This window comes from Carcharhinus amblyrhynchos, chromosome 16 (assembly GCF_965287045.1).
Source record: "Carcharhinus amblyrhynchos chromosome 16, sCarAmb.v2.hapA, whole genome shotgun sequence".
In the NCBI taxonomy this organism is placed as follows: domain Eukaryota; kingdom Metazoa; phylum Chordata; class Chondrichthyes; order Carcharhiniformes; family Carcharhinidae; genus Carcharhinus; species Carcharhinus amblyrhynchos.
The window spans coordinates 36,286,434-36,301,433 of record NC_137339.1 but is presented as its reverse complement, the minus strand read 5'-3'; the positions used below and the strand labels follow the sequence as shown (position 1 = coordinate 36,301,433).

The window sequence follows — 15,000 nt, the reverse complement described above, 5'->3', positions numbered from 1 at the left end:
AGGTTAGTAAGGCACGACCTACCTGCTACAAAACCATGCTGACTATTTCTAATCAATTCATTACACTCCAAATAACTATAAATCCTATCCCTAATAATTTTTTCTAAAACCTTGCCCACAACAGAAGTAAGACTCACCGGTCTATAATTCCCGGCAAAGTCTCTGTTCCCCTTCTTAAACAATGGGACAACATTCGCTATCCTCCAATCCTCCGGGACTACACCAGAGACCAATGACGACCTGAAGATCTGAGCCAGAGGCTCTGCAATCACCTCTCTAGCCTCCCAGAGAATCCTAGGGTAGATCCCATCCGGACCAGGGGACTTATCTATTTTCAGCCCCTCAAGAATTTCCAGCACATCCCCTTTATCAACCGTAATACTGTCTATTTTACACCCCTGCAACCCAATGTCCTCCTCAGCTATATTCATGTCCCCCTGCGTGAACACCGAAGAGAAATATTGGTTCAATACTTCTCCAATCTCCTCCGGTTCCACACACAACTTCCCCCTGCTGTCTGTAACTGGCCCTAATCTTGCCCTGACCAACCTTCTGTTCTTGACATACTTATAGAACGCCTTAGGATTCTCCTTAATCCTATCAGCCAAAGTCTTCTCATGTCCTCTTTTAGCCCTTCTCAACTCACTCTTCAACTCCCTCCTAGCCAATCTAAAGCTTTCTAGTGCACTATCTGAGCCCTCCAATCTCATCCGAACATAAGCCTCCTTTTTCTTTTTAACCATCGACTCAACTCTTTTAGTGCACCACGGTTCCCTAGATCTACCAAATCCACCATGCCTGACAGGGACATACCTATCAAGGACTCGCAGTAGCTGCTCCTTGAAAAAATTCCACATTTCAGATGTTCCCAGTCCCTGTAATCCCCTAATCCAATCCATGCTTCCTAATTCACTCCTGATAGCCTCATAATCGCCCTTACCCCAGCTAAAATTGCTGACCCGAGGTTCACGCCTATCTCTTCCCATCACTAAGGTGAACGTAACCGAATTGTGGTCACTATCACCAAAATGCACACCAACTTCCAAGTCTAGCACCTGGTCTGGCTCATTTCCCAGCACCAAATCCAATATAGCCTCACCTCTAGTTGGCCTGTCTACATACTGAGACAAAAAACCTTCCTGCACGCTTTGTACAAACACTGACCCCTCTAGCGAGCTAGAACTATAGCAACTCCAATCAATATTCGTAAAGTTAAAGTCCCCCATAACAATTACCCTATTACTTTCACTCCTAACCAGGATTGTCTCCGCAATCCTTTCCTCAACCTCTCTAGAACTTTTAGGAGGTCTATAAAAGACTCCCAACAGGGTGACCTCTCCTCTCCTATTTCTAATCTCCGCCCATACTACCTCAACTGACAAGTCCTCATCAAACTTTCTCTCCGACACTGTGATACAGTCCTTGACTAGCAATGCTACCCCACCCCCCCTTCTACCTTCTTCTCTACTCCGACTAAAGCATTTGTACCCCGGAACCTGCAACATCCATTCCTGACCCTGCTCTATCCATGTCTCAGAAATGGCCACAACATCAAAGTCCCAGGTACTGATCCACGCTGCGAAGAGGCGAACTTCAGTTCAAACTTCCTTGGATACTTTCTTTAAGAAAGCAGAGAAGACTCCAGAAGAATCTGAAGCTGAGAATCCTAAGAGGACGCCACCGAATGACCCTTCAAAACCTCCAATCAAAGTCCAGACCCACCCATTAGCCCAGGAATGATGAAGACAAGTTACTGTAAGATTTTAAAAATTGTGATCTTCAGATAATTTATAGGTAATCTACAATAGACAATACTGTACTATACAATACATTATAGACCAGTATGTTTCTATGATATTTTTAATATCAATAGATATGTTGTTGATGATGTATTACTTATCTGTAATTAAGTACAAATTTCTAGATTATCTTGTTGAAAGTATGGTACTGGACCTTGGCTGAGGAACCAATCCCTCCATTTATAACAGTTTCTTATGAGGAAAATCAGTTGCAACTTGTAGTGTTTCAATTTGAGACGCATTTTTCAGGAACCAATAGTGTTGTACATCCAACAACTGCGTGTATGCCCTTGCCTTGTTTGTGCTACCAAAGGTATTACTTCATAATTCCCTGGATCGAATTCCAATTGCCACTTTACTGTTCACCTAACTAGTCCATTTGTATCTTGCTGCATTCTGCAGCTTTTCCTAACTAACAACCATTTTTGTACTATCTGCAAAATTTTTAATTATGCTCGCTACATTTAAGTCTAAATCATTTATATTTATATACCATGAACATCAATGAACCGGTAATGTTGGCAAGTAATCAGTTTTATTTTTCTTAATAAAACTCTACTAAAATCATTTAGTTTAGACTAAATAACTCCAAAGTTTTATTAATATATCACTTTTTTGGTAGGCGATCCAGTGCAATTGATTGAATCAACCTGCTTTGTATAAAACTGATTTTTAAAATATGTTTTGGCTATTTTTTTAAATCTGTTCTGGAAAGTCAATAAAATGAACTGTGCTCAACATGGTTAACCTGAGTATTTGAATTTCCTTTAGGAACAGCATACATCCATGGAATACAGCATGCCACTGGCAACTTTATCTTTATAATGGATGCTGATCTTTCACACCATGTAAGTTTATCTTCGCTTTATTAATACATTTTTACATTTAATATATTTAAGTAACCAATTCCTTTTTCCTTTTACTTTTAGCCAAAATTTATCCCTGAATTCATAAAGTGAGTATTATTCTTTCTGTTTTTGTAGCTGACTTATTATTATTCATTGGTTGTATGCCAGGTGATAACCTTATCTTTTCAAATATTATAAAGTTCTAGGATGTAGTATAAATGATTAATAAATCAGGACATGATTACATCAATCTGTTTCCAATTAAATCTGTATGATTTCATGCTGTGATTTTTGTGGTACTGTGATTTATAGAAGTTGTGAACCCATGACAAAAAAAAGAGATAAAATATAAAATAAACCAGTCCTAGGTCAAACAAAATTATTTTCATTGATTAATTCAAGACTGCCCTCATATTCATCTTCAGCACTATAACATCACTATTGTACTGTTTAACTTCATTGGTAATGAAGCTTCTGGAAACAATTTCTTGGGATGGAATTAGTAGTCACATGGAAACATGCTTAGGAAGAGCCAGAATGGATTTCTGTAGGGGAAATTATGTTTAACCAACTTGCTGGAGTTTTTTCAAAAGGTAACAGGAAGGGTCAACTAGGGTAATGCAGTTGATGTGGTGTACACAAACAGCATTCAATACTTTGCCACAGATCAGACTTGTGAGAAATGTTATAGCTCATGGAGTAAGAGGGACAGTCGCAACTTGGATCCAAAATTGGCAGAGCAGTAGGAAACACAGTAATAGCCAATGGATATTTTTTGGACTGAGGAAGGTCTGTAGTGGAGTTTCCCAGCAGTTGGTATCGGGACCCTTGCTTTTCCTGATGTGTGTGAACGACCTAGGCTAGATTTTGGTGCAGGGGACAGTTTCAAAGTCTGCAGATGACAGGAAGCTTGGAAACATTGTAAACTGTAAGGAGGACAGTACAGAACTTCAAAATGACATAAACAAATTGGTAGAGTGAGCAGATAGGTGGCAGATGAAGTTCAATGTGGGGAAGTGTGAGGTGATTCATTTGGTAGGAAGAACATAGACTAACAATAGAAAGTAAGAGCTACAATTCTTAAAAAGTGTAGGAGCAAAGGTACCTAGGGGTATATGTGCATGGATCATCTAAGGTCACAAGACAGGTGGAGAGAGCCATTAATAAAGCATACAGTATCCTGGATTTTAGGGACATAGCGTATAAGGACAAGATGATAATGCTGAACCTATATAAGACAACTGTTTGATCTCAGTTGGAATGTTGTGTACAGTTCTGAATGCCACACTATAGGAAGGTTGTGAATGCATTGAAGAGAGTGCAGAAGAGAATGGTTTCAGGGATGAGAAACATCAATTATGAGGTAGATTGCAGAGGTTGGAACTTTTCTCCTTGGAAAAGAAAGCTAACAAATTTGATAGAGGTGTTCAAAATCATAAGGAGGATAGACAGGAAGAAACTGTTTCCACTCATAAAAGGATTGAGAACGAGGGGGCGCAGATTTAAAATGAGCTGCAAAAGAAGCAAATGTAATGTAGAAAACCTTTTTCTCAAGTAAGTGATTCGAGTCTGGAATGCACTGCCTAGAAGCATGGTGGAGGCAGTTTCCATTGAGGCACTCAAGAGGACATGAGATGATTTTGAATATAACATGCAAGGGTATGGAGGAAAAAAACAGGAGAATGGCACTAAGTCGTTACGCATGTTTGGAGAGTCAGTGCATACCCAATGGGACAAATGTTCTCCTCTTCACTGCATTTTTTTATATAAAAGGGAATGCATCCCTGCTTGCTGCATATGCACCATAGGGGAGACAGTGATGTATTGGTATTGTCACTGGACTAGTAATCCAGAGGCCCAGGATAATGCTCTGGAGACCTTGGTTCGAATCCAACCATGGCAGATGGTGAAATTTGAATTCAATAAAAATCTGCAATTAAAAGTCTAATGACCTTGAAACCATTGTCAGTTGTTTTTTTTTAAAAAAAACACATCTGGTTATAATGTCCTCCTAAGCTTGTTTTGGTTCCAGATGTGACTCCAGATCCACAACAGAATGGTTGACTCTTAAATGCCCTCAGGGATGGGCAATAAACGATGGCCCAGCCAGCGAGGCCCACATCCCATGAATGAATAAAATCAATTATTCTATTATTAAGGGAGCTGGGAGCCAGGTTTATATTTAACAGTTGCCATCCAGGTTTCTCATTTTGGGAAAGCCAGCAGTAAAATGGGAGCTCCCTTTTACAACATCTTTTATGGGCTAGCAGGAGCATCAGCCTTTCCCTCCTGTTAATTACAGCCCCTCTCCATCCTGCAAAACGGTCACCAACTTCCCGTATGCATGAAGATCTATCCTGAATCTAAAACATAGCAACAAACATATGGCATCATTTACTCAAGTAGATGAAATCTTTAAATATTGGATTGAGAAAGGTTCACCTGCTTGCCCAGACAACCATTAGTATTTATTTTAGTGAGATTGACACATTAAATAGAGAGCTGAAAGCATAGTGGGCCATCTGCCACTGATTGCACCTAATAACTTGTTTGACTTGCTTGTAAAAGTAGGTGACTCTGAGGTATGATGTGCTCTCACTGTGCAGTGATAGCTTGTTAAATTCTCAACTATTACACGTTTTAATGGGTTAATACTAAAACCAGAAGAGATTTGCTTTTTTTTTTTGCCTTTTGAGGTTTTTGCCTTTTGGGTCAAAATCCTGGAACTTCTTCCTAATAGACTGTGTGGATGTTCCTACAACACGTGATCTGTAGCGGTTCAAGAAGCCAGCTCGCCACCACCTTCCCAAGGGCAGTTAGGGATGCAATAAATGCTGGTCCAGCCAGTGACATCTGCACCCCATGAATGAAAAAAAGAATAATTTTCTGGACGACTTGCCCCATGCTATCGTTAGTGAGATTGGGTTAGTGTTATATATGGAAGCAGGCAGCTTTATAGTACTTTGAAAGGTAAATTTTTCAATAGATTTGAATACATTTCCATACTACTGATTTCTTTCTAGTTGTTATCTTAGTTGAGTTTCTGGGATGAGCAAGTGCTTGGCTGAGTGATTTAATGGATTGCTTTTGGATATATAATTTTGTTTCATCGTGCTACAACTTGACAGTTTCTGGAAGTAGGTGGAGTTGCATACTTTTAAAATGAAGTCGCGTGCCAACAAATTTTAAAAATGTGGTTGCCTTGCAGCTTGAAGTTGAAAATCCACTTAAGATGAAATTCTTCACCTTCGAGTCAATTATTAAAAGACGAGATACTAAGAATAAATTTCAAACTATTCTTTTCAAATCTAAAATCCCAAAATGTATTTATTGTTTTTCAGTACAATGAGAAGGTATCTTTTTGGGGAAAATGGAGGCAGTAGCTATTGAGAAGGATGAAATGAAAAGATACAAATTCATTGTCCACAGAATGATTTTGTTGTTAGCTTTCTGTTTCTGAAACCTCAAGCTGTCCTGTAAATTAGAGTGTAATTATTTTCTTTTAAATACAGGAAACAAAAGGAAGGAAATTACGATATAGTGTCTGGTACTCGTTATAGAGGGAATGGAGGAGTATTTGGCTGGGATCTGAAGCGGAAACTCATGAGGTATGAAGTGCACGTTTCTACTATGGGCTCCAACCTAAAAAAAAATTGCAGCACTCGTGAAACAGTGTTGTAATTTAGTTAGAAGATAATTTTCTCTTAATTGAGTTTTATTTTAAATTTTGATTCCAGCAGTTTTCACAGAAACATTAGTTCTGCTTTGATCAACCTCAGCTACCTAAAGTGACATAGGTCACGGGGCACTCCTGGTTAAATTGTTGCAGTTATATTTATCTGAAGTCCTGTTGGGATTATCCTGCATCTCAATGTTGTATAATCAAGGTCACCAAAGTGTTGATTGTCTCATTGGATTTTATATAAAATTACATAAAACGTACAGCGCAGAAACAGATGCTTTTGCTTTGCGTGGGGCCCCACACATGTCTTCATCTAATCTTATCAACATAGGCCTCTTCTTCCTGTGCTTATTTTTGCCCTCAAATTCATCGATGTTGTTCACCTCAGCTACTCTTTATTGTTATCAAGTTACACATGCAAACAGTTCTGTGTAAAGAACATTCTCCTGAAATTCCCTGTTGTTTTGTTAGTGGCTCTTGTATTTATATCCTTAATTTTAGTCTTCCCATAAATGGAAAGCACTTCCCTATGTATATCTCTCAAATCTTTTCATAATTTTACAGACCTCCATCAGCCTTCCTTTTTCTGAGAGAAGTGCAGGAGCCTGTTCAGTCTTTTTTAATAGTTTACCTCTATGTTTTTTAAATTTATTTCTCTATATTACTTTTATACATGGAGACCAGAACTGTACACCAAACATTAGAGAGATTGGTGATAGAAGGAGACCTCAGTGCAATTGCTGCTGAAATTCCCATCCATACTTTTGGTGCCATGGTGTCAATTGTGACTGATCTGAGTCAGAAGGTTATGGGTTCAAATTCCACTCAGAACTTGAGCACAAACATCAAGACTGATGCTACAGTAGAGTATTGAGGGAATGCTGCTCTGTTGGAAGTGCTGTCTTTCAATGAGATTAAATTGAGGCCCCATCTGCCCCCTCAAACCACACAAAACATCCCATGGCACTGTTTCAAAGAGGAGTAAATCAGATATCTCCAATGTCCAGTTAATATTTATATCTCAATCAGCATTGCTGATTGGGGAGCTTGCTGTGCAGAAATTAATGTTTCCTACATTACAATAATGACTACACTTCAGGAAGTACTCCATTGTCCAGAAAGAACTTTGAGATGTCCAGCATCATGAGGTGTCTTTCTTTCCCTTTTGTTTGACTATTTCAAACCTCTCCTGGCCTACTCACATTTTCCAGCCTCCATAAAATTGAGATAATTTAAAATGCTGTCATCTGTACCCTAACCCACACCAAGGCCCATTCACCCATCAGCTCTGATTGTTGACAAAGAGCTTCATTTAAAAATACTCATCTTCACATTCAAACACTTTCATGGCCCCTTTCTCTCTAACCTCCTGCAGCCCTACAAGATGTGTATTCTCTGGCCTTTTGTTAATTCCTCACTTGCTACATCTGTGTTGGCAGCCGTGCCTCCAGCTGTCCAGACCCCATACTGTGGAATACTCTGTCTAAGGCTTTCCACCTCTTTAAAAAATCTATTTCTTTGTTCAAGCTTTTAGTCAACAGCCCTAAAAGTTTCTCTTTCTCTTGCCTTTAGTTTGTGTCTAATTGTTATGTGGAGTTGCTCTGCTGTATTGTATGGAAGATTTATTATATTGCAATTGTATAAAGCCTTAATGAGACTGCACCTGGAGTATTGGTCGTCTTTTCTATGGTAGGATATACTTGCCGTGGAGGCAGCAAATGAGGTTCACCAGACTAATTCCTGATGGGATTGTCTTATGGGCAGGAAGATGGGATTAGAAAAGGTACTTGAGTGTCCTTGGGCTGGCATGCATAAGATGGGCTGAATGGCTCCTGTGCTGTATGGCTCTACAAGGAGAGATTGAGGACACTGGGCCTGTATTCGCAAGAGTTTCCAAGAATGAGAGGGAATCTCAATAAAACTTTGTAACTTTTACAGACTGTGACTGGCTGGATGTAGATAGAATGTTCCCCTTGTTTGGGTGAGTCTAGAAAAAGGGGATATAATTGCAGAATAAGAGTAGATAATTTAACACTGAGATGAGGAGGAATTTATTCACTCAGGATGGTGAATCTTTGGAATTCTCTACCCCAAGGGCTGTATTCAAGACAAAAGTCATTAGTTTCTGGAGACTAATGATATCAGGGGATAGCATGCGGAAGTGGTGTTGAGTTAGATGATCAGCCATGATCTAATTGAATGGCGGAGCAGACATGATGGGCTAAATGGCTTACTTCCGTTCCTATGTTCTTCAGGCTGAAGCAAGAAAATTGTCTATATAGAAGTGTCCCCAAAAATGTACCAGTTGGAATGCATCCAAGAGAATATATTAGCTACAATTCAATTGTAATCTATCAGATCTAGCTCCAAACATCTGATTGGTTTAACCAGCCAGACATGAGGAAAAGAAAAGTCCAGTTCCCCTTTTGCCATCATAATGGCTTATGCATCAGTGCCCATAGTCAAATTTTAAAAGTTGCAGATCTAGGAAGATCTAACTCGTAACTACCTCCACACTGAAGTACCTGCACTCCCGCTCTCGAGCCTTTCACCTTTCATCATCAGCATTGTCTCAGTTAAAACTTTTTTGTTTATTTGCCAAGTCACATGTTTCTGGACCTTGGTCTTTGCTTACTATCCTTCCACTTGTTCTTTGGCCTCTATTCCTCAACCTACAAGCAACATTGTGGAATTATATACTTTTTACAGTCAGTCAGAAATAAAGATAACCACCATGGGAATCTTTGGCATGCAGCCCTTTGACAGGGATCAGAAATACAGATATTAAAACTTGAAGGCCTTTTTCTTCCATTATAGCCATCAAGTTAACTTTGTTTTTGCTAAACAAACAATAATCAGAACCATCAAATCACAATACAGGTAGTAAATCAAAGCTAAATGGATTTTAAAAGTAGGTTGCGACCAGCAAATGTATTTAATTTTTTTTGATGTAATGAAGTTGGTGGGTGATAATGTTGTTATTATACATCTTCACTTTCAGAAATTGTGTGCTTAAATTGTGATAAAGTGAAGGTTTGTAAAATCAAGAAACTGATTATAAATTGAAAATAAAAACTGAGGGGAATTATCAGTGGCTACAGTTCAAGTTTGGCAGCTGCAACCATCAAGAGTCCACCAATGTTGCTGTGAATAATTTTAACAACCTCAATGAGTATATTGTGAGTAGAATGAATATAAGTGGTGCAAAGTTGTATGAGAAAGAAGGATGATGGATAAAACTGCAGTTCAGAGGGACTTAGATTTGGCTCATACCTAAACTAGTATTGGAAGCCATTTTGTATAAAAGTTTAAGGCAATGCATATTGTTCCAAAAGTAGAATATGTACCTATATGTGAAGTTGGAAAAAAGATTTTGGTATTGTAATTCACCTTATTTTGATTCTGTGAAATTATATACGTATTCTAATCAATTTTGGATACTGCGCTTATGACGCTACATTGAGGAGCAGAGTAGTTCCAAGTTCAGAGATTATTACAATCCTCAGAGACCAATAATTTTTTAAGCAGTGATTTGAATTTTAAATGAATGGCAAGATTTCAAGTTTTAAGACTTTTTACTGCAACAAACAACTAAATTCAACATTGATTGAACTTGGTAGACAACAGATACTAAAAACTATGGAGGAGATATCCCTAATTAGTTTTTTAATGTGACCAATAATCTCATGCTTCGTTTATACATTAGATGGCACTTTTCATAGAATTATAATCTTTGTGTGAACAAATGCAAAATAACTCCCAGCATCTCCCCATTTCACTGAGTCATAACATCCAGTGTCTGATGAAAGTCACACCCCTCAGTCTTCAGAGAATCGTCAAGCTGACATTCAGCAATAAGGACCAGTCTGGTAATTCCTTACTCCGATTTCAGTAAGGTGAATCTTTCAGTGTTCTTAAATTTTCATGGATTCCACCTCTTTGACCAGAGAGTACGCTCCTACATGCATTTTGCCTGGTAACTTTCCTTTGCTGCCCACAGCAACATCTCTCTCTCTCTCTCTCCCTATCCAGGAACCCTGGGAGTCTTTGTCTACACAAACCAAGCCAGCTGCTTCCCATGTGTGTTCAATTGTTAAATCTGGCACCCTGACTTTCAGTAAGGTTTGACCTGGGATCCTTGTCCCCATGGTAACCAGGCATATCATCAGACAGAACTAGTCGTGGGTCACATGATCACTGCTTTTTTGCCTGGAATTAAAGAGAGTTTCAAATTATCATCTTATAACGTCTAGCAGTCATAACAAGATGAACAATGAGGAGAAGCAAAGGGAGCTTAATGCATTAGCATTTAGGGTTGCAAGAGAAATCTTATTTGAGAGATGTCCTTGATTCAACTGTTTGACTGCTTGTTTTTCAAGTCTGTAGGATTGATCAATGAGAAATAATTATCACTTGTTTTGCCCTCTGCCCAGATCCTCCAACTCCAAGCTCCATCTTTCAAACCTAACTTGCTCTGCCCCTATTTTGTTACCCTTCCCTTTAATTGCAATAATCAGCATTGGGGTATTGAAGAGAGACTATTTCTTCTGAAAATGAAGGAGGCCTTTGTCTAAGTAGATTTAATTGTTAATGGGTCTAACCAATACAGAGCAGTAATTAACAAAGATATACTGATATTAAAACAGTAGAAGTTACGATCAGACTGCAGTGCATTGCAATAATGCTTGCTGAGTACTGTGTTTAATTCTGTTCAGTGTGGTATTTGAGTGCTGGAGGCAGATTGACCAGAGCATGGGTGATGTTGAACTCGGGGCAGGATTTTCAGCCCCCAATAGGTGACTGTTTCCTCACACATGTAGGCTTGTGGTGCCTGATATGTGTTTGACCCAAAAGGTAAAATCCTGCCCTTAGTGTCAAAGGTCTGAGTTCAGAGGAAAGTACAGTAAAAAGTCTGACAACACCAGGTTTTAGTCCAACCGATTTATTTGATAATACTCACAAGCTTTCGAGGGGACTGCCTCTTCGTCAGGTGAATGGAGAGTTCTGGCCTCAGACAGAGCATATAAAGCACAGACAGACTGTCTGTTGGACTAAAACCTGGTGTTGTCAGACTTTTTACTGTGTTTACGCCAGTCCAACGCCGGCATTCCCACATTCAGAGGAAAGACCAGAAAGACTCTTGTTTTTCAGCACATATCTTCAAAGTGATTATAGAAATTAAGACAACTAAAAGTGTGGAAAAGTTAAATCTGGAAATATTTCAGCTAAATTGCGAGAACGATACAAAGAGACCCGTAGGGGTGGCAGAGTGATTAACACTGCTGCTTCGCAGCACCAGGGACTGTGTTCAATTTCTGGCATGGGTCACTGTCTGTGCAGAGTCTGCATGTTCTCTCCCTGTCTGCATGGGTTTCCTCCAGTTGCTCTGGTTTCATCTCACAGTCTGAAGGACGTGCTGGTTATGTGCATTGGCCATGCTAAATTCTCCCTTGGTGTACCCGAACAGACATCGGAGTGTGATGACTAGGGGATTTTCACAGTAACTTTGGTGCAGCGTTTATGTAAGCCTACTTGTGTCACTGATAATTCAACAACTTTTACTTTTAAACCAGTATTTGGTAAATTTATGATTTATGTTATTACATAGGATAGACTTCAGGATAGAGTAATAGAAGCAAAAAAACTACAATAATTTAAGAAACAGTTGGATGCTGCAATGGTGCAGGAGAATAGGACTTGAGCTTTTATTGGTCAGTCTAAGAAGGGCTGAATTGCTGTCTTCATCTGGAATGATTTTGAAGATGATGGACAAGATTTCAATAATGAAGTAAACTGGGTGGGCTGAATGAAGTTTCTCAATTCATGTTTATCTACATTAAAGTTCATTTGGTAGAAATGATTGAATTTTACTTCAAAAAAAAGGCAAAGGCTTGTTTTTAGCATTGCAGTCACTTTTCGAAATATCAAATGCAAATTAGTGCAACAGCAGTGTTGAAGATACGGTTATGTGACATTTGAGTGCTGGAGCCAGGTAGTGCAGAACAGAGCCACAAATGATGTTGATACTTGGTCAGGATTTTCAGCCCTGATAGGAGTGAGTATGGAGGTGGGTGGGTATGAAAATCTGCACCGTCAGTCAGTGTGCCAATTTGCAAGCTCCATTTCACCCATGACAAGAATTAGATATGCAGAATTAGTATTCCACACAATCACAACTTTACTTCTGGTCTAATATGGATTTTATACATCTCTTTTGTCATCCACCAAAAAACATTAATTATAATGTTTATGTACATGTTTTATAATGGGTTAATCTATTTGGATGTTCTATGTTTAAATCTTAATTTATTCAGCTGCTAAGTGAGGAATTTGGACAAGCTTTGACTCTAAACATTCAAAGGTAATAAATTACATCACTTTGTTTTCCATTTGTGTTTATTTACTTTGTTCTTTAATGCAGCCGAGGAGCAAATTTCATCACTCAGATTTTATTGAGACCAGGTGCTTCAGACTTGACAGGTAGCTTCAGGTAAGAATGCGGTTTTATATCTCTGCTAATCTACATTTCCGTGGGTGTAATTCTATTACTTCAGGGCATGTAAAGGGGTGTATGTACAGTTATAAAACCACAGCCAAAAGTACAGCCTTCCTATTTATGCTCTATGTTCACATTAAGCAAATCGTGTCTGCTGTATTGGAACTGTAATAATGGTGAAGAATAAAATTTAACTTTTCTTTAATAAACATAATTTGGGACTAATTTTCCAGTACTAAATTCCATTGATCTTGCAGAGCTGACATATATTTGACCCTTATTTCATAGAGCCATAGGTTTCTGGCATGGGTAGAGTGGAATGACAGAAGATTTTCATATCAGCATTTTTACCATATATAATCATGCAAAAATTGAGTTTTTCAGACCAAGTTTAGAGGCCAAAGGTCTTGAGTTTGACTTTTACATAGGCATTGTTTTTGAGGGTTGAAGCATGTCTTTGATTTGTAACTAAAAGGAATCCAAAAAGATGAAATAAACTAAAAATCCATAACATTAAAGAATTCATATTAATTATCTACTATTTATTCATTTATTTACTGTTTCAAATTATTAACGTCTACAGGATTAAACTTTGTAACATTTCAGGGGCTTTGATCTTTAAACAAATGAGAGTCAATTTTTACACCAGGTACATAAAAATTCTTTCTTTTGGATGAAAATTATGGAGTTGATTTTTACATAAGATTGAATTTTGCACGATTATATATGGGCAGAATTTTACATTGCTTGGGCAGGTATGTGCCTGACCCGGAAGAGAGTCAAATGTTGTGCTTTCTGACTTCATTGCGCACTCGTGAATATTTCAGATATTGAATGCATGTGGGAGTCTGAATGTGCCCACCAACAATCAAGCAGGTCATTTCACTCGTTTAGGGGCCAGTGGAACGCAATTTTTTTGTGGCCCATCTACTTTTATAATTGGTGGGCGAGCCAATTGGCCATTTGTATTTTAGCTTCAACCTCAATCCAGGGCAAGATGAATTGTCTAGGCTGAAATAAATTAAAAAGGTGCCTGGGGTCTCGGGTTGATATTTGAATGTGCTATCTAGACACTATTTGCATAATTTATGCAACACAATTTATTTTTTTAGAATTGTGCAACTTCCAAGACAGCTCCAGAGTGGTTGGCATCCTGAGGAAGCGCTTTCTCTGGTAGCGCTGTTTCCCACCATGCATTTTACACTGGCTGCCCATTAACTGGCCAGCCAGTGTGAAATCGTGTTGTAAGGTCAACTGCTGCCAGAAGCGTGCTTTACTTATGCTTCCAGGCATGCCCAGTGCATGCACCTGATGGACGAAAAATTTGGACTATGGTATTTTTATTGTGCTGCAGTTATCCTCCATGAGTTAGCAATTCAAATTTGAGCTGTTTGATTCTAAATCTCCTTTGTGCCTTACGCCTTGTTGCCCAACAAGGGGCATACACGCGATGGGTCGTACGAGGGCTGCTCTTGGTTGTTTCGAGAATAGCCTAGTACTTCACGTCGTTAGTGTACGCTTAAACTGGACCAGATGCTGGGCAACACGACAGCTCAGTGACTATCACTGATTGCTGTACAGATACATGGATTTGGGCCAGTGTCTGTGGGAGTTTGCACATTCTCCCCGTGCTTGCGTAGGTTTCCTCCCACACCCCAAAGATGTGCTATTAGGCTGATTGGTGTAACAAATTGTCCCTAAATTAGTCTTCCCTCAATGTGGAATGCCATAAGTATAGATAAGGGTCATGGGTGGAGAGGGGACTAAAATGTTAAAATGGCGGTGCAGGCTCATTGGGCTGAAGGGCCTGTTTCCCGGGCTGTTTTGTTCTTTGTATATTAAAATTATACAATTTGTAAAGTTACTCATTTTGGATTTTTCCTGTACTTTCTCAAGTTTTTCTGAAGTTCTTTTGAAAACATTGAATCATCATGCTTGAATCAAATCCCACATGAACGCTAAATATTTTCCAGCAGTATGAAGGGATCAGAGATGAACCATGGCTGATTTCTCCTCATCCCATTTTTCTTGTGTAACGTCCTAACTAGGTTAGGGATTGTGGGTTTTAGAAAAGATAAAGACATTGTTTGCGCACACAGATTTAAACTAATTAATGTCAGATTTATTCTAGGAACTATTTCCAATACAGAGTACAAACTGAAAGTAACGCAGCAG

The 15,000-nt window shown here is 38.9% G+C and overlaps 1 protein-coding gene across 2 annotated transcripts in view; it reads left to right on the top strand.

The window, feature by feature from the left end:
• Positions 1-15,000, top strand: part of dpm1 (dolichyl-phosphate mannosyltransferase subunit 1, catalytic) — a 71,940-nt gene that overhangs the window by 37,855 nt on the left and 19,085 nt on the right. For both annotated transcript variants that reach the window (XM_080204996.1, XM_080204994.1), the window contains exons 4-7: positions 2,571-2,647; positions 2,729-2,754; positions 6,160-6,255; positions 12,751-12,819. In XM_080204996.1, the coding sequence (XP_080061122.1) occupies positions 2,571-2,647; positions 2,729-2,754; positions 6,160-6,255; positions 12,751-12,819 (268 nt within the window). The remainder of the gene's footprint in view (positions 1-2,570; positions 2,648-2,728; positions 2,755-6,159; positions 6,256-12,750; positions 12,820-15,000) is intronic.